Raw genomic sequence first — 21,602 nt, 5'->3', positions numbered from 1 at the left:
GTGTACGTTATTTAGCTATATGGGGCTATCTGTAGCACTGCATACATACCGGTAACTTAATTTATATTCAAGTAGTCTTCATGTTATGCCTACTTACTTGTAAAACTTCTATTAGATCTAATTTAATCTATTTTGGGGTAAATGAATAACCAGACCAGACCATATCCGTCCAGACCGCTAAATTAGGAGTAAATTGCTATTCAGTCGTCCAAAACCCAGGCATGGATGGATCTATTAGATAAGGTCGCTTCACTTCCTCGGTGGGCTTGTGGTTGCTATGGAAAGACAAACATCCACAGCAACAGCCCTAATCGGGGGCGGGGACTTTGTCCGTCAGTCACGATGGGAAAGATGAATGACAATTGTATAAACCAATCCGCGGTCGAAAAATATGTACGTAGCCAATAACGATGCAGCAACAGAGAGCTGTAGCGTTTGATAGAGAGCGCGAGGGGCAGCAGCACCCAGAACCTGTGAGACGGCGGCGAGAGAGACTGATGGTAAGCTAGGTACTAGCCACGTAATAGTATTTACACACCGCTAACAAGTGAGCCACGTCAATTATATTACTCTGTGTTTCGTGGACTCGCGGGGTGTGCATTTTATTATATTTCAGGCTGTCTTCCATCCTCCGTCTAGCTGCTGTGTAACGGTGGTGTTAGCGGGCTTGCTACCAGCTGTAACATGTTGTCTGTCAGCATCACAGCCCGTCTGGGACAACACATCTTTGTCTGTCAGACAGCACAGCTCGACTGAGCTAGCATTGCTATATTACTACAGCATGACACACACTTATGGTTACTGAAGTTCACAATTTTGGATGAAATACATGTTGTCTTAACACCGACATGAATTCCGCAGCTTTATGAAAAAGCCTAATCCGTCCGAACATAGAGCTGCAGCATGTTACCTTCATCATTTCTTTGCAGACCCAGCATGAGGAGCCAGTCATTCCAGTAACATGGACAAGTACGAAAAGGTGAAGAAAATTGGAGAGGGTTCGTTTGGAAAGGCCATCCTTGTCAAATCAAAAGAGGATGGACGCCAAGTTGTCATCAAGGAGATTGGCATATCTAGAGTGAGTTAAGCCCCCCATGTGTAATATTCCACCAGCTTCACAAGTACCGTGGACTCCCCTTTACCAGCCTTTCTCCTTCTCTTACTCTTTCCCTCTTAACTTTGTCAGATGTCAAGTAAAGAGAGGCAGGAATCTCGAAAAGAAGTGGCTGTTCTTGCTAAAATGAGTCATCCCAACATTGTCCAGTATAAGGAGTCTTTTGAAGGTATTCACATGACTTAAAGGGTCTTTTATCTGAATGATCAATAAATGAAAGAAACCACAGAAATAATGCGCTGCAGTTTTATCCAGATGCATACATTGTGAATTCAACACATTGCCTTATAAACTTCTTTTTCAGAGGGGGGGTGTCTGTATATTGTGATGGACTACTGTGAGGGAGGGGACCTCTTCAAGAAGATCAACTCTCAGAAAGGAGTGCTGTTCTCAGAAGAGCAGGTATGCTACTTGTCTGAAAAAAAATCATGTCCTCAACATGTGGATAATGTCTTTCGCTAGTTAACTGTTGCAAATTTCTCTGTGCTCCTCTTTGAGGTTTTAATATTTACCATCTTCTCCCTCGTCAAGATCCTGGATTGGTTTGTGCAGATTTGTTTGGCTTTGAAGCATGTACATGATCGAAAAATCCTCCACAGAGACATCAAATCTCAGGTATTGCTTCATGTAACACATAGTCGTAAATACACATGTAATTGTGAGCTACTGTATCTATTAGTCATTCATTTTAATTTATTGTATGTTTTTTATTATGACTCCACAGAACATATTTTTAACAAAAGACGGGACAGTGCAACTTGGGGACTTTGGAATTGCAAGGGTGCTGAATAGGTGAGTGCAGTCAGTGTCCTCTGGCTAGATCTGCAGACCTCTGCAAAGCCAGAGTAGTAAAAGCATAATCTAATTTGCTTTCCATTCTCTTCTCAATTTTAGCACCGTAGAGCTGGCAAGAACATGCATAGGAACACCGTATTACCTATCACCAGAGATCTGCGAAAATAAACCATACAACAACAAAAGGTAATAAGTTAATGGTGTGGAACGACCATGTTATGTTGTGTCTCATTTGTGATTAAGTAAGTTAATATTTAATTGTAATCAAGGGCACAACCCCCCCCCACCCCCCATTGAATTACGAGACATGCAGGATTACCTAGTGGCTTCTGGGTAGATGTAAAGGTATCATGTGTCCTCTTTACTGAGAGAACCTGCTTGTGTGTATCTACAACAGGATGCTAGTTGTATTGATTTCCATTTGAACCATTTTATACATGCATGTAATTGAATCCACTTTAGCGACAACCAAAGAAGTGACTCAAGAAATGTTCCACTGTTTATTCTGCAGTTTTCTCAGCGTTGAATCCCTTATTTTCCTTTTTGTTCATGATAAAGAAGAGGAGAAGCATTGCAAATGACTGTTGTTACATTATTGAATGAATGTAAACCTACCCCAGAACTTATCCCTGCCTATCCATGTGTGTGCTCTCTCCTCTCACTCTCCCTACTTTCCCTCCCTCTGCAGTGATATTTGGGCCTTAGGGTGTGTCCTGTATGAAATGTGCACTCTTAAGCATGCAGTAAGTATTCAGTGTGTGAGCTGTTTGTTAATGAATTTAGCTTTTATGTATCATATGCAGTTTCCTCTCACATACTGATTGTGATATGTTCCGTATGTATGTATAGTTGAGTTGACAAGCTAATATAAGGTTGCGGTGGAAAAGTCAAAGAACTAGACAATGAAAAAAGTGACGTAAAAAGATGAACCCAGATGTGCACTTGTTGTTCAATGCCTTTGACTTCAGACATCACAAAGCATTGAACAACAAGTGCATCCCAGCTGGGTTCATCTCTTTTTAGCGTACCCTGGATACTTCAGTTGTGTTGTGAGTATTTACAGCGCACACGTTGTCAAATTGATGAAGATGTTTTCTGAATTTGGAGTTGTTGTTGTGCAATGAGGTCTCAGCAAAACAGAATGATGACAACTCCCAAGAAATTAATGTTTCAGTTTAGATCAAAATAAGAACTTGAGCAGGAGGGTGGAGTAAATTATTCAGATATATGTGCATATTTAGCTTTTGAATAGAAATTCAGTATATGCTCGTCAGAATGGCTCCTAATTGGATGTGACAGCAAAGAAATCTATATGGATCTGCAGCTCCGTTAACCATGCAAGGATTTCTACATGAATATGTTGGAGCTGCTCTGTTACATGGCTCTGCTGTGGTGAATCTACAGGATGCACAATTTTAGTTGTTGCTGCAGCACAGCAGGGAATTATAGGATGGCATTAGGGCCTTAATTTGCTAAAGCATAGACAAAATAGGAAACACTGAAGCTTCGTCATCATGTAGAGAATTGGAGCAGCTCTTGTAATCGCTGCCACTCAGACACTTCTGGGTCATTTTACTCACTAGGAACTGTCTTGAGCAAAGAATGAACTGTAAGCTAAGTTTAAAAGAATGGGCCATCTTCCTTCAGTATTCATTATGAAGAATGTATTTGTTTTTATTTTATTTTCAATCTTACTGTTACTGCATCTTCATATTGATAATGTACGGTGTCTCTGCCCTGGTTATACCTAACCGTGAGTCATCTGTCTTTCTTCTCAGTTTGAGGCTGGCAACATGAAGAATCTAGTTCTGAAGATCATCCGTGGCTCTTACCCTCCCGTGTCCGTTCACTACTCCCAAGACCTCCGCTCCCTCTTGGCACAGCTGTTTAAACGTAACCCCAGAGAAAGACCCTCAGTCAGCAGCGTCCTGGACAAAGCTTTCCTGTCCTGCAGGATAGAGAGGTTCCTCACACCACAGGTACAGTTTGTTGTCTGTCATACAGTCTGAGTTCACCTGACCCACACTGAATATGTATAAAAAAAATGTTGATATACGTTTCCTGCTGATTTCAGCTCATTGCTCAGGAATTCCGCCATACTTTTCTTCACAAGCAGCCTAAAGTGGGCGTGTTGCAGGGGCCACCAGGTAAGCAAACACTGCTGCTGAATGTGAAGAGGCCTTTGAAAACCGCCCCATTACAATTTTAATGTCATTATAGCATATATTAAATGATTCTTAAAGCATTTTTCTTTGATGCCAATACATATATGGAAGAGTGGACTGTGAAATGACAGTTAGTTAGTCTCAGACTAAATTAGAATATGTGAGTCAAGTACATTCATAAAAGCTATTTGCTGAAATTATGGAGATTGATTCAACATGATCATTGCTTAGCAAGTATAGAGTGTTCCAGAGCCTCCACTCACTCTACACGTCTGTCACCTGGAATGTAAGTGTTCTTGGGATTTTTGTCAAATAAACAAACAAAATTAAAAAAGCTCAGTGTTACATTCAGTTTTATGGGGGCAGGACTAGCTTATCACCCCCAAATCACATTATTACTGTATAAGAGCTGTTGTGTGGTGGGGTATAAGATGGACAGATGATAGATGAATAGAGAGATATGCAGCAGAGATGCCTAGCGGGACCTGAACCAGGGATGATGTGGTTTCTGATCAGATTCAGCGCCTTTACCTACCACTACCAGGATGATCTACAGAGGGAGCATAGTCTATCTATATTTACAGGTTTTATTGTTTATTATCAAGTCCAAAATTGATGGAGATCAATCAATTGCCTGTTTTGTTCTCTTAATGTAACAAGGTTTGAAAAGTATTTCATCTTAGGTGTTGATAAAAATTAACCACTGACCTAAAAAGTAGTTGGGTTATGATGACAGTGAATAGACCAGCTCGACAGTGTGCAGTCATTTTAACAGTTGATTTGGTTATTTAGTCGCACTCTTGATGCTACTCATTATTGGAAGACTGCATAGTCACTTGCTGCTGTTTTTTTATTTATTTATTCATGTATTTATTATTCAACAGCCAAGCGTCCTGCTCCTTGCTCCACACCCCTTGCTCCAGCCCAGAAGATTACCAAACCAGCCAGCAAATACGGAGTGCCTTTAACTGTGAAGAAGGTGTCAGAAGCAGCCAAAAAGCCTGCCGAGAAGAAACCAGCCGTGAAACATAAACCGGTTAGTATGCTGTTGCTGAAGTCTGCTGGCTCTCTTTTCTTTTTTCTTTTTTTTTGTTCTAGGTATAAGAAAAAAAAAGATGTTTGTTGTGTTGCTCCTAGTCTTGCATGTCAGAAACCTCTCCCATCTGTGTGAGTGTCTGTTATTGCGTCATAGTGTGTTGGCAACCTCTGAACCCCAGTGTCATATGTTGCTCAGGCCCCTCTCCCAGCAGCCCCCCAGAGAAGAGAGGAAGAGGAGGAGAGGAAAAAACATGAGGTACAGCTGAGAGCCCCACGTTACTTGCATACACTATTGGATTGCCCTCCCTTTTTTTCTTTCCCCATTTACACACACGTGAAGGTGTGTGTGTTCGTACCAACATTTTTCATTTTCCTCCTTCTCATTACACTTGATCCCTACGTTCACCCGTTCTCCGCTCCCAGCTCTGTTTTGGAGCGTTCCGCCTGATTTCGTCTTTTAACCAACCTTTCCCTTCTCGCCTGCCCGCCTGCCTGGACAGAGCAGTCTTGATGCCTCTTGCCTCAAAGTGGGTTTCTCCTAAGATGCCCGTTCTTAATGGAATAATTCTTTCCTCATTCTACAGGAAGGCATCAGAAAGAAAAGGATGGAGCTGATTGAGAAGGAAAGGAAGCAGCGGGAGCAGGTAGGCACATTGTTGAGTTCACATGTTTGTAATTGGTTTGTTATTTGTTTTCACAATCTCAGTTGTTTGTCGTCCTCAGGCGTTCCTGTTGAAAGCAGAGCAAATGAAGAGATATGAGAAGGAGAAGGTGAGTGGTAAACATGTGGCTAGAATGATGTTTTTAACTCATGTTTACTGTAGTGGGTGGAAACGATCCATGTGCTGTTTGTCTCTCTGTAAAACTAAATCAAATCTTTGAACCTGTGATATTTAACAGATCAATCGCATAAACCAAGCCAGGGAACAAGGCTGGAAGCATGTCTTGAGCTCCAGTGGAGGTAGCAGCCCAGAGAGGAAGGTACTTGATACCCAAGTCCTTTTGTATTTAAAGGGATACCTCACCCAAAATCAATAATTCAGCAATTTTCTACTCACAATCATGCCAACAAAGGGTTTGGAGAACTTTCAGAGTTATCAATATGCTTTTGGAGTTCCAGGGGGGTTCCGGATTTCATATAATGGCGGTAGATAGAGTTCACTATTGAATCATCCAAAACACACACTATGAAACATCCAAATACCTCCATACTGCTCGTCTGTACTGACCCAAGTGTCCTGAAGCCGCCACATAAAAAGTTGTTCGGAAAAAAATAAAGTGCCTATCGTTGTAAACCATGGATGTAAACACGGAAGAACATCTCGCAGCAAATCTTGTGCAGCCACTGGGAGCTACTGCTACAACAAGGCTAAAAACAGAGATCAAATAAATTTTTTCCGAACAACTTTTTCATGTCTTGGCTTCAGGACACTTGGGTCAGTACAGACGAGCAGTATGGAGGTATTTGGATGTTTCATAGTGTGTGTTTTGGACGATTCAAAAGTGAGGTCTATCCACCACCATTACATGAAAACCCGTTTCCAGCCGGACCCCCCCTGGAACTCCTAAAGAGTTTTGATGATGACTCAGAAAGTTCTCCGAACCCTAGTTTGTTGGCATGTCGGTGAAAATTTGGTGAATTATCGATTTTGGGTGAAGTATCCCTTTAATAACAACACATATAAAGCATCTCTTTCTTGCTCACAACAAACGTTTGTTCTGTCATCTCAGTGTTTTGTTGGAGGTCCTAAAAGGGCTGGAGGAGTTGGCCCCTCTGTCCCAAGCAGGAGCCCCTATGAGCACCACCACACTGCTCTGGACCAAATGGCTAAACCACAGCCCAAAGACATGAGCAGAGAGGGATCCTCTGCAGGACTAGCCAGTCCTATCCGGTGAGTTCATATCGATGACTTTATTTGTCAGGCCACGTAGGGGTGTTAAATAAGTGCTTTAATGGCATTGCCTCTGTATGTAAGACGTGTACCGGCTGCTGCTGGTCCAGTGCTGCCCAACGGCCCCGCCCATATCCTAAACCATGATGCTATCAAGAGAGAGCTTCAGAGGCTGCAGTTCGTTTCTATTCAAGCTCGCATCAGTAGGTCAGTTGGGCAGCCTCTCTCTTATACATCTCAGGAAAATGTGAACATTATGATCAAATAAAATATGATGTAATAACATTCAGTTTTGTATTTTGTTTTCAGGCAGCGTGGTCATATGGCTGCTGACAGGGCCGATCAGGTTGAAGAGTTTTTACAGCGTAAGAGAGAAGCCATGCTCAACAAAGTCCGCGCTGAGGGACAGCTGGTACGTAGAGTGACTCATACTGCAAGTTTAATGGTGACCATACAGGATATTCAGCCCTGTTAATGAAATATAACACAATTTCACTCATTGTAATGATGACCCTTCACATACTCTGTGTGGTTTGGTAAGGACAGGGTTGAAACCTTCCAAAGATCCATCTTTTTCAAATATGAGGAATGTTAGAGCTCCATTAAACAAAAAATCTAATGTTAACGCTGAATCAAAATGTGCCGTGCATTGTAGATCAATTAATCTGACAGTGTATTAGTCAGACTGACATCTGGCTGGCATGTCGAGGAAATTTCAAATTTTTGAATTCAAAGTTATAAGTAGAATGCAGAGAGCAGGACCATCAACATGTTTTATTTTCAAATATTTCTCCTTGTTCATGGAAATATTACATTCATTTAACTTTACCTCTTATTAATATATTATTATTACATTGTAATTTATCAGATGCAACATCATAAATTCCATCAGTTGCCCTTCTGTCTAAATATCGGTATTAACATAATGGCCTTTGAAAAACCAACATCAGCCGACCACTGCTGTCCTTGTTGTGTTCCTAGTACATGTCCAGTTAAGAAACCTCCACAGAACCTCACTGATGTACTTGGCTGACACAGTATCATTTTGTATAGTTGTGATGTGCCTACGTGTTTTCACATATTTGCTCACTTTAACATCAATCTAGCGCTGTTGCAATGAAGATGTGTATCTTGCAACCTGATGAATTTAAGTCCAATATTTACTTGTCTTGGAACCTGAGAAATACTCAAGCTTCACACAGTCTGTTCCTCAGCCGGTTTTGTGAAAATAGCCGCTGAAATAGTGTTTAAATGTTGATTAATTTGCCAAACAGCAAATTTATCAGCTGCAATCCCTAAACAATGAGCCAACATCACTTTGATTCAGTATTAATATCAAAGCATTGATTAATGCAGCTTTAAATATCTCCTGGCCCAGTCTCATGTCTGTTGTAACAGTTGGACATGAGGCCTGCGTTCTTCTAAAGTGTGGTTAAATTGAACGGTAAACAGGGCACCCGGCAAAACCTGTCTGCAATCTATGGAAGCCGGGCCAGTTCGGTTCAGTGCAGGAGACCCAGAGCCAACAAAGAGGAGGAGGTAGGAGTCCAGGCTCGGATGCCCAGTCTCACACTCCACCTCACCCATGGCACGTCTGACTTGGCACGTCTCATATGTCTGCACTAAAGTCCCTTTGACACTTCCATAATTCAACCCAGCAGCTCAAACCCATGCCTACTCCTTGCATATTGTTTGGTGTCCCACTGTACAATGTGAGCTGTTTTCACTATTCTTTTTGTATCCCTGTAATGACTGTTACTATTAACTACAGTAAATACCATTGGTTTTGTGTATTTATTGTATTGTTTGTCCCATTTCAAATAACCTCACCACTTTGGTTTTGCAGTGTGCGGTTTTCTTTTGCTTTGAATGGAATACATGAATGTGAATATTACTGTGCTGATGACTGCAAAATGTATTATTTTACTCTGGCTGGATATATGATGTTTTAATGTGCAGATGCTAATGTTTTTTTTTTTAAGGAAGCTTTGCTTTTTATAAGAGCTACCTATTTATATGCCTTTTTTTTTGCTTGAATGTCACTGCAGATGGCAATACTGCATCATACATTCTATGTGTTTCTGTGTAGGTCTGTGTGTCACAGTGTGTAACAGGATGTTTTTTTTTTCTTCCTAGGAGTACTTGAAGAAACTGAGGCAGATCCGCTTACTGAACTTCAATGAGCGTCAGCAGATCAAAGCGCGACTCAGGGGGGAGAAGGTAGAACCCTGCGCTCTGAAAATCACTTTGATTAAAAGGTACTCTCAGAATCTCATTTTCTTGACCTTTTTCTGTGATGTGGCTGTTTGGTGTTTGTCTCAGTATGACAGCGACGGATCAGACAGTCAGGAGTCCACTGACGAGGCAGAGCTCAGGAGAAAGAAGATAGAGGCTGTAAAAGTAAGTCTGCAAGCAACAAAAAGCATTTACAGTTTACACCTTCTTTATACGGCTCTTTTCTAATGATGCATTACACAAATAAGTGCCAAATAAATTAGACATTTATTTATTTATCTGGCATATTTATGTCCCCCATAAAGACACCTCAGGCTGTGACTTCAGTCAAACTTTATTACAGCCTCAGGATCCAGATAAAAGACATTACATTGAATAAACTGGGCACAAATATAAAGAGGCAGCACTATCTATGTCTGCACAGCAGCGAGTCATTACACTGGCATATACAGGTGCATCTCAATAAATTAGAATGTCATGGAGAAGTCCATTTCCAGTAGTTCAAGTCAAATAGCCCCAACCAAGTATTGAGTGCATAATATAGATGGACATACTTTTCAGAAGGCCAACATTTCCATATTAAAAATGTTTTTTTTAATTGGTGTTGGAATTTTCAAATTTTTTGATACTGAATTTTAGGTCTTTATCAAATGTAAGCCATAATCATTACAATTACTGGAAAATTCAGAATATAAGTCGCACTGGAATATAAATCGCAGTCTATTTTTGAGGGTCTGAAACTGGGAAAACAAGGTTTTCTATTCCCATTTTTTAATAAAAAAAACTTTATACAATTTATTCCACAAGTCTACAGCGTGAAGTGTCTGTGCTACATTGTAGCTCTTTCTTGTTATTTTAAATTAAAAAAAGAAAAAAGTGATAGCAGGGTAATTTGAATACTGTACATTTAGCGCAATATAGCGTGTGTGTCCGCAGGTTAGAGAGAGACTGACTGACAGAGATGAGAGATGGTGAAACGCTCTTAAAAACATAACAATAAGATTATTTTCTGTGGGAGACATGTGGTCACAACGCGTCCATGACCACCTCCAGAGGTGGTTTTGGCTGATTGGATCACTGTACTTTCATGTGGTCAAGCTCTATCTGATTGGAATCTGATCACTGAAACTGCGGTGTACCTTGGTCTATAGGTCGCACCGGTGTATAAACCGCACCCAACTTTTTAGATGGAAAAAAAAGGGAAAAAGGTGCGACTTATACACCGAGTTTTATGCTAAAAGAAATGAAATAACTAAAGAAATGCTTGTAATCGATCTATATTATATATCAGTTTCATTTTTGAATTGAATTACGACATAAATACACTTTTCCATGATATTCTAATTTATTGAGACATGTAAATGCATACATAAGAAGACATACTGCTACACTATCTTACAGTGGTCTTGTGCTCAACACACTGCAAACCATCTTCATCAATTTGGCAACATGAGCACTGTGAATACTTACAACCCAAAAGTGTGGAATGCACTTGTTGTTCAATGCTTTGTGACTTTAGATGTTAAAAACATTGAACATTGTGTCCCAGCCAGGTTTTGAGCTCTCAGTTTCACTGTACTCTCTGGGCCTCCTAAGTAAAATCCTCTCTGCATTATAACCTGTCTGAAGTCTGCGTAAGCATGCTATGCTGTAGTTTGACCACTAGTGTGCAGTAGAGAGCTGTGTACAACATGCTCTGTAAATGGACATCTGCCCTCCATCTGTTCAAGCACTTAACTCCATAAGAGAATGTTTGCCCATGAAAACATCGAGCAGCATTGCCTATAAATATCTTCCTCATCCATCATTGGTTCTTCAATAAAATACTGTCACAGACTTTTATGATTATAATCGTACAGTTTAAAGTCCGGAAATTTTAGACATCAGATGACGACTTGGGCCTAGGACCACAGGATCATGTGATTTGTTTGGACAGATCATCAGTACAAAGATAAAGCAGAGCATGTACAGAAATTAGAAACTTCCCCCTTGTCTGACGCCATTGTTTCTTGTTTTTTGGTTTGTTCTAACCCTCTGAGGTCAACAAATGTTTCTATTAATATCTTTGTGATTAGATTAGTGATTACATATTAGATTAGACTACAATCTGTTGCATTTCCCTTTTGGATTTTTTCATATTCTGGTGAGAATTTACACGACTGAAACCCGGAGCTAGAAAGGCTTGAAAGTAACCTGGTGAACAACAACGCTTCATCTCACTGTCTACTTTCAGGCATTTATTTGACACTTTTATCTCGCATTTCACTCATATATTGGACATTTATGAATCTTGACTTTGGAAAACCCATTATAATTCATCCACATCAGTAAAGGTTTGTTTTCAAACAAGATTTCGGTTTCAAAAACTGAGCACTGTTGCTCTGAAAATTGTGATGTAAACATTCTGCAATAATGTGAAAATCAAGAAAGTGTCCTTAGACTGAATTAAAGGTCAGAGCTGTTGCCAGACATTCAACCAGCCTGTGCTGTGTAGGTGAACAGTATAGTTATGCAATCAGCGTGGAGAAAATAATACCAGGCTGTTATTGTTGTACTATTGTCGGAGGAAAAACAGGTTGTAATCTTAGAGGTGAAATAGCAGCTAGATTACATTTTCAACTGGAGGAAAGAAGATGGAAACAAGAAACAATCTTACTTTGAACACCAGAATGCATTTATCAATGCCTTTTTATTCTTCATTTCCATGTCACTGCCAGGCCCAGGCTAATGCCCGTGCTGCTGTATTGAAAGAGCAACAAGAGAAGAAGAGGAGAGAGGCGTATGACAGGGAGAAGAGAGCCTGGGAGGACCATGTAAGCTCCATCATCCTTTTGTTTCACATTCTTTTGATTGGTGCACTAGTACGCAAGTATAATCTAATCATGGGTGTTGTGTATTGTTGAAGCTTGCAGCTCGGGGGTTGAAGGTTGGCATGGCAGCAGGAAACGTAGCGTCGGTGGCAGTAGCAGTATCGACTACCTCTGACAGTCCACTTCCACAACCCACTCCCAGTCATCCAGAACCAGCTGCCAAAGCTTCAGCCCTGCCTGCACCCAAACCCCCCAGCCCAGCTATATCCATGACTGCCGCCCTGAAGAATGTTGGAGCGGTCAGTATATGTTCACCAAGCCTCTCATGTCCTACATCCAGATGTGTTGTTATCGCTTTGCTTTATAAATGTTGTGTTTGGTTTGACAGATGACTCCACTGAAAGAAAAGTTACCTGAGCCAGAGACTGCCACGGTCATCCAGGTGAGTGTTGGAGCCGTTGGTAATCACTTACAATAGTTTTTTGTATTTGTTTACACACTTATTGCACAATTTGGCTCATTGTGTTAAAACACCACACACACAAGTCCAGTGAGACAGAACAACCAGAGATAAACATCTCAGTTTGACGTCAAAATGAAACGCTTTAATCAAGTGTTTCAACTGGCTTTGCCATGAACACATGCACCATTTGAATCACTCTCTCAAAGCAGCAACAGCAGCACAACACACTGCTCTCTTGTTTTTAGGCTTCACACGACACATGAGTAGAAATTATTCAGAAACAGCTCATTTGGCCGGCTGCAGCTGCAGCTGCATCAAAGTCCAGGGCTCCTTAACTCAACTGTGAATTCAGTGCTTTCTTTACATTTTTAATGTAAGAAAAAGTCTGTAGTGCTTTTTCAAGTGTATTTCTACATTTGACTCCTTGATTCCTACTTTTGATTTTGATGCTTGTTAAGATAACTGTGAGCTGAAATTAATCTTTCCTGATTGCATGTTTAGAAAGATAATGACACTTAATGCTTTTCATACAACAGAGTGAGAAAAAGCAGATCCTGCGCAGACTTAACCAGAACCTAAAAGCCCAGAGTACAGTGGAGGAGACTGAGGAGTCACCTCCACCTCCTGCAGAACCAAGTTCTGTTCCCCCTCAGAACCAGGCGGACACAGAGAACCGTCCCCCCTCCAATGGTGACAGAAAGAAGTGGGATGCAGCAGAGCTGCCTGTGCTTCCTGTTGCTCAGCAAACTCTGGGTGAAACCTGCGCCACGACAAGTAGTGAGTTGAACCTTTGCAGTGCACCATTAAAGGCTTTGTGCTCAGTTTTTTCAACTGTCCATCTTCTCCACCAGCCACATCGGTGACTCCGGACGACAGGCCATCGTCTGGAGGAGACAGGAAGAAGTGGGAAGTGGTGGAGACAGGAAGAGTTCCACTTGTCCTCCCTGTTGCCCAACAAACTCTAGAGGAGACGGGCAACTTGACCATCGGTGAGTTGTACTCTCCCAGAGTCACATGCACATCTTTTAAAAGTTAAAACAGTGGCTACATAAAAAACTGTGATCCCCCTTTTCTGTGTATGTTTCATGTTTCAGAGCAAACAGCAGGGGAAGTTATACAGATGTGTACACTACAGGAGGAAAACCCTCGGAAGGTGTGGGGAGCAAGTCCAGTCTCTCAGGTGCTGAGAGTCCTCCAGGAGGCGGAGCTTCAGCCCCTCACCCAGCAGCTGGAGGATGTCAGCATCAGTGAGAAAGAGTCTCCCAGCCCTGGTTGGTCTTCATTCCTTCCTTTTCTTACCATCTTAGACTCTCATTTCACATACTTTCATACTCACACTTGCTATTTTGAGTGCACGTGTGCCTTCACACAAGCATGGCATTGTGCAATAAACATAAGTACCTACGTGGTGCACTCAGAAGTCAGAGGTTGCCATCTTAACTAAGCAGCAAGGAGGGAGGGACACCCAATGTATTTTCAAACTTGTGAGATACCGTAGCTCTAGAGAAAGGAGAACACATTGTTAGTGGAAATGACAGCGTAACACAGATGATACACACAAAAAAAAGTAAAATGTTGATATCCAAGTCAAGTTAGCAAAGCAGCCACTGGATAAATTGGGCGTCAAGATTTGATTAAAAGAAGCCAGGTGTTTTCATATCTGTTCTCCCTGTGCATGACAGCAGCCATATAAAGGAGGGGCAGATGTTTGGGACTTTATAGTACACATTCAATTATGTTTGGCTAAAATAAACATTGACACAACACATTAGAAGTTAGTAATAATTTACTGTCTCACAGTCCCTACCACATTAAAGGCCTAAAAACAGACTCCACTCAGTTTTTGAGATCAATATCAATAATATCCCAAATAATTTTAAAATTCACTTATTGGGCCTTATTTTTCAGCTCTAGCATCTGAACTGGGCCTCGTAGAGGAGCAGTTCTCCACTTCATCCAGCTGACAATTTGCAATTTATTGACTTAAGTTTCATATGGAAAATAATGGTGGTTTAACTCTGTGCTATAGCTTTAAAAGTAAGCGATCCGGTCGTTTTGGCTAATGCTGTGTTCCAGGCAGGCTTTTGAAACCGTAAGTTACGGCTTCAAGTCACGACTTACGACTTTGTAGCGTTCCAGGCAACCCGTAACTCGTGTTTTTCCGACCTGTTTTACCTGTGAAAGTCACTATAACGGCCACTCGTAACTTCCGACCCGTGAACTCGTACCAGATCGAACTGGTACGACTTCACAGGTCGGAAAAACACGTTACAGAGTTACGGGCTGCCTTGAACGCACCATAACTTCTTGTCAGCCGATGGAGTTAGCAGCCCCCGCCCTCGTCATGGATCTATTGGTCCTCATCCCTACGTCACCACATTCACGTGCATCCCTTGGCTGCACACACAGCCCTTCATGCCGTTCTCTCTCCTCATTGGATAAAGGTTGTAGGATACAAGAAAAGTTTTCTCCTCGGCTTACAGCAGAGCAGAGGGACTGACAGACCCGTGTTTCAGACCAAACACTCTATGTAAGTGATTGCTGTCGGAAGATATAACTATTTAAGACTTATATTAACACAAAAATTCCACTTACTTCTGCTTTAATCTGCAAATGGTCAAGTATTTGAACTGTGCGAAGAATGCGTGCATGAAGGACTGTGTGTGTGTACACAGGATGTGTGTGCAGCAGGATGTTGCCTGAAAAGAGTTAAGCTCTTCTAGAGTCATGTAATGTTAAGGCAGTATTATCACATTGTCAACACAAAGGAGGAGAAGAGGATCTCTTACTCTTTGTGTGCTGGTTCATTGAATGCACTAGAAGTGTAGCGGCTTACAGATGCTTTGCTCTCCACAGATAAACCTAACCAGACGGCGGCACCTGAGACTGTGAGGACACCTGAGGAGGTGTTGACCTCTAAGCCAAGCACTGAGGGTCAGAAGGAGAGTGCAGCAGTGGCCTCACATCAGGAAATGTCTGTGGCCACGGCAGCAGATGGACACACACTGCCACCCAGCCTTACTGAGAATCAAGGTTAGTCTGTCACCCAATCTGATATTGATCAGATATTTATTCCTCATTCCAAGGTATATTCTCAGTGTCATACAATACCTATCTGGCCTGAAACCTTTCAGATCCAGCAGACGTGGAGTCACTGGTTTTGGATGATGCACCTAAACCGCCCTCACATCCCCCAGCTGCCGTTCAAAAGGCATGGGAGCAAGAAGCCCAACAACCACTGTGACTACTCATCTTTATTATTCATATTAACCACAAACTGTGCCATTTCACAGTTTCTTAAATACATTTAAAAGTATCAAACAAGTCTGTGGAGATAAAGTGTCTTTCACTTACAGGCCTCCAGAGGGCGTTAAAAGACCAACAGCCACCAAAGAGGGTGAGAGGAGTGCAGAGAAACCGACAGACTCTTCTGGTGAGATGAATGTTGTTTAGTGAGTCAAAGCCACTCTATTTTTCAGTGGGATTATTATCTTAATTAAATCTGCCACTTCTCTCCCTCCCAGGTTTAGCACAGTGCGAAGAGCCTCTGTTTATGAAGTTGTGTTCCCCGGCCCACCGCCGCACCGCTGCTCTTGCAATCCTCTCGGCTCAGTCCTCTATGGATGAATCATCCTCCTCTCTGGCCTCTCGCTCGCGCTCCGTCTCCCCTCTGCGCTCCAGACACCATAACGCCCTCCTCATCGGCCTCTCCACGGGCATGTTTGACGCCAACAACCCCAAGGTGATCACTCGGTGAACGTTCACATTTTGACTTTTGCCTTGTAATTACCTCATTAACGATGAGAGGAATTATGTGAGTTATGAAGGCATCATGCGACAGTGTGGGTTCTGATGAAGTTAAAACTTGCTCCTGTTCCCGGTGTGATGTCGAGGCTTGTGAGGTATTTTTAGGTAGGGTTTCAGTCTTCTTTATTAATGAGGGGGTCTGGAATGGAGCCAAAACCATTAATCACAGAGTCTCAACCTGCAGTGGGTCTGATAGGACAGGAAGAGCATCCATCAACCTATATCTTTCATAACCTTCATCAGGGACGCTGAGATTTGCAGAACCGAACTGGACGTTTTTCATATCCACACCAAAAGCTACATGAATATGAATGTGTCAGGTTTTATCAGTGTGCCTTTCCTGCATTTACACTGCATTACAAGACCGGATCCCATCACCCTTCACCATTACCCATCATGTGTCGTTCCCTTGTAAGCCAATTTAAATATATCCTTGTGTTTGCGTTCTGTGCTGTCAGATGCTGCGGACATGCTCGCTGCCAGACCTCAGCCGTCTCTTCAATGCACAGCAGGAGTCTGCAGTGGCTAGTGCAAATGTTGCCCCTGACAACAACCTGGAAATCGAGGACCTGGATGAGGCAGCTAAAGACGACGACCAGTCAGAAGCTGAAGAGTAAGACAGACACAAAATAAATCTAAAGGGCAGAGATGGTCTCAGGCCCCACAACCCATACAAAAATACACAGTACAGGCTGTAGGCTCTGTATTGCACAGCGTGGGTCATTTGTGGATGAATGCATTGCAAATAATCACTTCTAGATATACTGATACAGTCTTAAAGTAAGTATTTTAATAGTAATTATATTTCGCCTTATTCTCATTCTATCATTTTCAGAGTTGAAAGACAGCATTATAAAAGGAACAAGATTTTGCAAAGAATTTCTAGCAAGACAAGCAGGTAAAAGAATTCTGTGATATCTGTATGTGGTAAGAATGTGCTCTGTTCTTTAGTGCATACGAGGATGAAGACTTGCGGGATATCAGGGCCTCCATGGAGAGACTCCTGCAAGAAGAGGGCGACTTAATGAGGAGCTCTGCAGAGGTCGGAGCAGGAGACTTCAACGGTAACCCCCCAGAGAGCGAAGACCAAGAGTTCTTCAACAGGATGGCAGCCGAGATCGACCAGGACAACAATCAGATGGCTGTGGACGACGACGACGACGATGAAGACGAGGAGGATGACGAAGAGGAGGACGAGGAGGAAGAAGGGGAGGACGAGGAGGACGAGGACGAGGAATGCTCCAATGGGAGCCCTGGTGATGAGGAGGCCGGGGAGTTGCTAAGCAATGGCGTGGGAGAGAACCACAGTAACAACAGCCAGATCAATGAGGAATGGCATTCAGGTAGGAGTGCTGCGAAGACACAAGACTTAACATTTCTGGGGCTTTTTTGCAGAAAACATGCAAACTACTTGTAAAGATTAATATTGAATGTCAGATGGTTTACGGCAGGGGTATTCAATTAAAATTCCTTGAGGTCCAGTTACTAAACTTTCATACAATTAAAAGGTCTGAACCTTATAAAGTCCAAATTGAGTACATTTCATATTTATTGTCAATTTTCAACGCAGGAAACATTTAACATAGTGCACTTGTATGGCACTTGTATAGTAAACAAATAGCTATTTTACCATGAATATAAGTAGCCCACAGGCAAATAATTTAAGGCCTGCATTTCAAGTTAAAGAGAACAAGACAGAAACCTCAGAATAAAATAAATAAGAGGTTTTCCCTGTTTTTTTTTTTTTGACCAATGTGGCAAAAGCATCTTGATAGCTGCACTGTCGGGTATTATTGTCCTGTCTATTAAATCTGTAAGAAGGCTGAAAATCACAGGACATGTCTGTTCTGGTGATACAAGTCAGTAGTCCTGAAATGTGTGCATCTCTTCTTTCGGAGGCGACATCTTTCCACATGCAGGCTTCCTTCTCCTTTCAAACGGAGCAGAGCATTGTGGGAAACAGTAGGAGAGATAACACAACGATGGAGAACCGGGGTCTGAGCACGTCGCACCGAATACACACTGCTACGGTGTTGCTTTCGGTTGTGAGCGCGCATGAATGGGTTTGTGCGGGCAAGAAACACTACAACGACCCCCACGCCCACACACGTGCTTTAACCAAGGCAGCGGCCACAATCCGCCCGGTGGCTCACCTTTGACTTGGATAGCCAGAGAAAAAACCTTTACTGAGAGAAACGGGCACGTGACTGCCCTGCCAGTAGTTTGGATCGTGGCTTGGAGTCAGTGCCCGTCATCTTCAAAAGTTTGGTTATCAGCATCAACTTTTCTTATTTTGGAGCAAGCCATGTTGTCTTCTCCATCTCCTTTCTCTTTCTCTCTCGGACTCACTGGCCACGCAGGGTAAACAAACCATCCATTGGGCTAAATTAAGTAAAGCTGTCGTATTGACAATTAACATACAGTATAGCTGAGCCCGCTGTCCCGTTGGAAAAAAATCTCAAAAAAAAAAGCTCCAAGAACATTATCTATTCTCGTTAATTTATTAGAGATTGGTCTCGGGTCCGGATCAAACCATCACTCGGTCTGCCATTTGGTGATGCCAGGTTTATGGGTTTCATAAATGACTTTGCAAAAAGAGAATATTTTGCCAACTAAGCATCAGCCTGCAGTGCAGTGTAACATGAGCTCTAATCTGCTGCGTACAGATGGCAGTGGAGAGGACCAGGGTGGAGAGGCTGAGCATCATGACAGCATCTTCAGTCGGCTGGAAGAGCTTCGCTTCAACCTGGAGCAGCAGATGGGCTTTGAGAAGTTCATCGAGGCCTACAATAAGATTAAGGTATAAGATATTTATTATTTCACTGCAAGTCTTCAGATCAACTGTGCAAAACCCATGGTTTAGTTTTACAGCTTAAGACTGAACAGATGTCTTGTTGTTTTGGTGCTGCAGGCCATACATGAGGATGAGGATGAGAACATTGACCTGGGCTCCAGTCTGGTTTTGAATATTTTGGGCACTGAGCACCAGCACCTGTATCCCAACATCCTTCATCTAGTGATGGCAGATGGCGCATACCAAGAAGGTTAGCAGCAGCTGATTGTCTATGATTTGATCTCTTCTATCATTTACCATTGTGTCTTTGTTCTCATTGTGCTGATTTTTTCCATTTTCTCATTTCATTTGAACTGCACCATAACAAACTATTTCTATTACTAGTTCTGTTCATTCCCTTTTTTCCATAATAGTCTTCTGAGTTTGCTAGGTCACTTGCGTAAACCACTAAAACAGACATTCATTTCCTTTTATCGTTCTGGTCAGCAGTTGTCAACAGCTGCGTTGAATTGTCCTCAGTGGTTTTCCTGCAGCACGCAGCTGTGTCAGAGCACTCACGTCTCTAAAATGTTGTCCTCCTTTCTCACGTTGCTGCTGCTTCACCATGTCACGATGAAACTAAATAGATGTGAAACAGACTCTTGATACTTGTCTGCTTCGTCTTTGCTCTGTGCCAAAACTTAAAGTTTTTGGGTTTGACAAGTTTCTCTTCAGACGGGAGCATCTTCAGACACGTTTTCTCGCCGAAAGTCTCTTATTTGACAGCTCTCTTGTTTTCTATTTTTACTCTCTTCGGTACAAGAAGTGGAAAGCAGATACAAATGTCAAATATCCCCCTTGAGGATCTATCTCAAGATCTGTGAATATGTATGGCTCCATCCATGCGGCAGGGAGGCTGGGTGTATTTTGAAATGGCAGCAATCAGAGAACAAACCCATGTGCTGTAGTATCTTTTTATAGTGGTTAGGTTAGAGTGGCAGCTATGTTTCAGAGGACACAACCCCAGGTTTCAGGTGGAACTGATGCTTGTTGCTCCCATTAAATGTCTGGCTGCATCACTGACTTGCCAAACCTTTAGTCAACCTTATTTAAACCTATGACCACTGCCTGTATAATGAATTGTCTCAACATGAACTGACCGTCTCCCTCCTCTCCACCCCTTCCTAGATAATGATGAATAATGGTTTCTGCAATGGAGCTGCTGGCAGCTACGACAATCTGCTAGCTATCTGATGTCTTCCCATGACGCACATCCCTGGCAGAAGGATCTATGCATGAGGTGTTGCAGCCATGCATCTAACAGTGTTTCAGGCACACTTGCATGATGAATAATTAGTGCACTACAAGGCTGTACGACATACTTTTGACTATCAGCACCTGGCACTATTTTCTAACCGGTGTCCGTTCAAGAAGTGCATTATCAAACACATGTTCTTATTAACTTACCAAAGTTAACTTAAAAGTTTCTGTCAAATGTTCTCGAAGGTAAATATCTGTAAGTGAATGGCACACACGTATCGTCGCACTGATTTAACTGTATGAACTTATCTTGTTTCACTCTGTTGTTTTTAGTTCAGTTCGACTCTGCAGTGATGTTTGATTTTGGTGGGCGAAGATCTGGTCCTCTCAGGTGCTCTCTCTCTCTCTTTCTAACTGTCACATCCTCACAGTTTCACAACACAAACCAGGTCACCCTCAGAACAAATGTACCGTCATATGTTTAGAACCAGAGGAACCTCCTTTTCTTAAAACTCTTTTCACCAAACAAGAAGTTAGATATTATCTAATACATTTTCCACGTTTCTTACTGGTTTAGTTAACCCAAATTAATTCAAAGATTATTGTGAGACTGTTGTATGTGGCCAAGGCACTGTAGCAAGAGTGTGGCATTGACGTGCTGGATGTGATGTGGTGAGACAAATCAGTATGTTCAGTACAGAGCTGTACTGATGGAAGCAATGGTACAGATATTAACAATAATTAATATAGAACTATAAGTAAAGTATTGTAAATCTTTATATGAAGTAATAAAAAGTTTTTTTATTCACACAAAGACTGACATTTTCATTTTCTTTCCACCTCAGTGTCATGTACAGTAAGAGATGTGGCTTAAGCATGAACATGTCTGTGTTTATAAAGATGTTCATTGAAATTCTTCCACTGAAAATATGGTTATAAAGGGACTCAGACTGCTTTTCACAGGTTGTCCAACTGTAAGAACACAAGACTATTTTCATCCACAGCATTTCAACAGACCACTCACCCTTCTGTCAACAAGCAAGATTTATTTGTAGATGCAAGCCCTGTGGAATAATATAACATGAGCCTGCAGTGTTCAGGCACCGCACCACGTCTGATTTAGTGTGACAGAAGTGGCTGTGTTGGCACATATACACAAGTAATTGGCTTTAGTATCCATCCAATAAGCATAAACAAACCACTGTGATAATTAGGATTTGTTTCGTAGCCTTTCATGACATTAATCCCAT

General features: G+C 42.0%; 1 protein-coding gene across 6 annotated transcripts; it reads left to right on the top strand.

The window, feature by feature from the left end:
- The first annotated feature begins 449 nt into the window (after window positions 1-449).
- On the top strand, window positions 450-21,074 carry nek1 (NIMA-related kinase 1). Of its 6 annotated transcripts, none has more exons than XM_083970476.1 (36): window positions 450-500; window positions 930-1,078; window positions 1,187-1,283; window positions 1,419-1,516; window positions 1,646-1,729; window positions 1,839-1,906; window positions 2,009-2,095; window positions 2,598-2,652; window positions 3,688-3,888; window positions 3,984-4,056; window positions 4,959-5,110; window positions 5,309-5,368; window positions 5,697-5,756; window positions 5,836-5,883; window positions 6,013-6,093; window positions 6,844-7,004; window positions 7,089-7,211; window positions 7,314-7,416; window positions 8,457-8,543; window positions 9,141-9,224; window positions 9,327-9,404; window positions 11,957-12,052; window positions 12,145-12,348; window positions 12,438-12,491; window positions 13,049-13,286; window positions 13,364-13,501; window positions 13,607-13,783; window positions 15,369-15,545; window positions 15,647-15,752; window positions 15,869-15,945; window positions 16,037-16,254; window positions 16,778-16,932; window positions 17,271-17,662; window positions 18,986-19,119; window positions 19,231-19,363; window positions 20,281-21,074. In XM_083970476.1, the coding sequence occupies exons 2-36, from the start codon at window positions 962-964 to the stop codon at window positions 20,292-20,294; spliced, it is 4,230 nt and encodes a 1,409-aa protein (XP_083826602.1). In that variant the 5' UTR covers window positions 450-500; window positions 930-961; the 3' UTR covers window positions 20,295-21,074. The 6 variants fall into 6 exon arrangements, with proteins under 6 accessions (XP_083826602.1, XP_083826601.1, XP_083826603.1 ...); XM_083970475.1 differs by having other exon boundaries at window positions 13,049-13,289; XM_083970477.1 differs by lacking the exon at window positions 5,309-5,368 and having other exon boundaries at window positions 13,049-13,289.
- Window positions 21,075-21,602: the final 528 nt, after the last annotated feature.

The sequence above is a fragment of the Trachurus trachurus genome, assembly GCF_905171665.1.
Source record: "Trachurus trachurus genome assembly, chromosome: 4".
In the NCBI taxonomy this organism is placed as follows: domain Eukaryota; kingdom Metazoa; phylum Chordata; class Actinopteri; order Carangiformes; family Carangidae; genus Trachurus; species Trachurus trachurus.
Note: the sequence above shows the minus strand (reverse complement) of the source record. Positions and strands in the feature narration are given on the sequence as shown.

Bases quoted from the DNA above. Each gene is read 5' to 3' on its own strand.
- nek1 (XM_083970475.1), top strand. From the start codon at position 962: ATGGACAAGTACGAAAAGGTGAAGAAAATTGGAGAGGGTTCGTTTGGA. The intron at 1,730-1,838 runs GTATTGCTTCAT...ATGACTCCACAG, and splicing joins ACAGAGACATCAAATCTCAG to AACATATTTTTAACAAAAGA. The intron at 13,502-13,606 runs GTGAGTTGTACT...TTCATGTTTCAG, and splicing joins GACGGGCAACTTGACCATCG to AGCAAACAGCAGGGGAAGTT.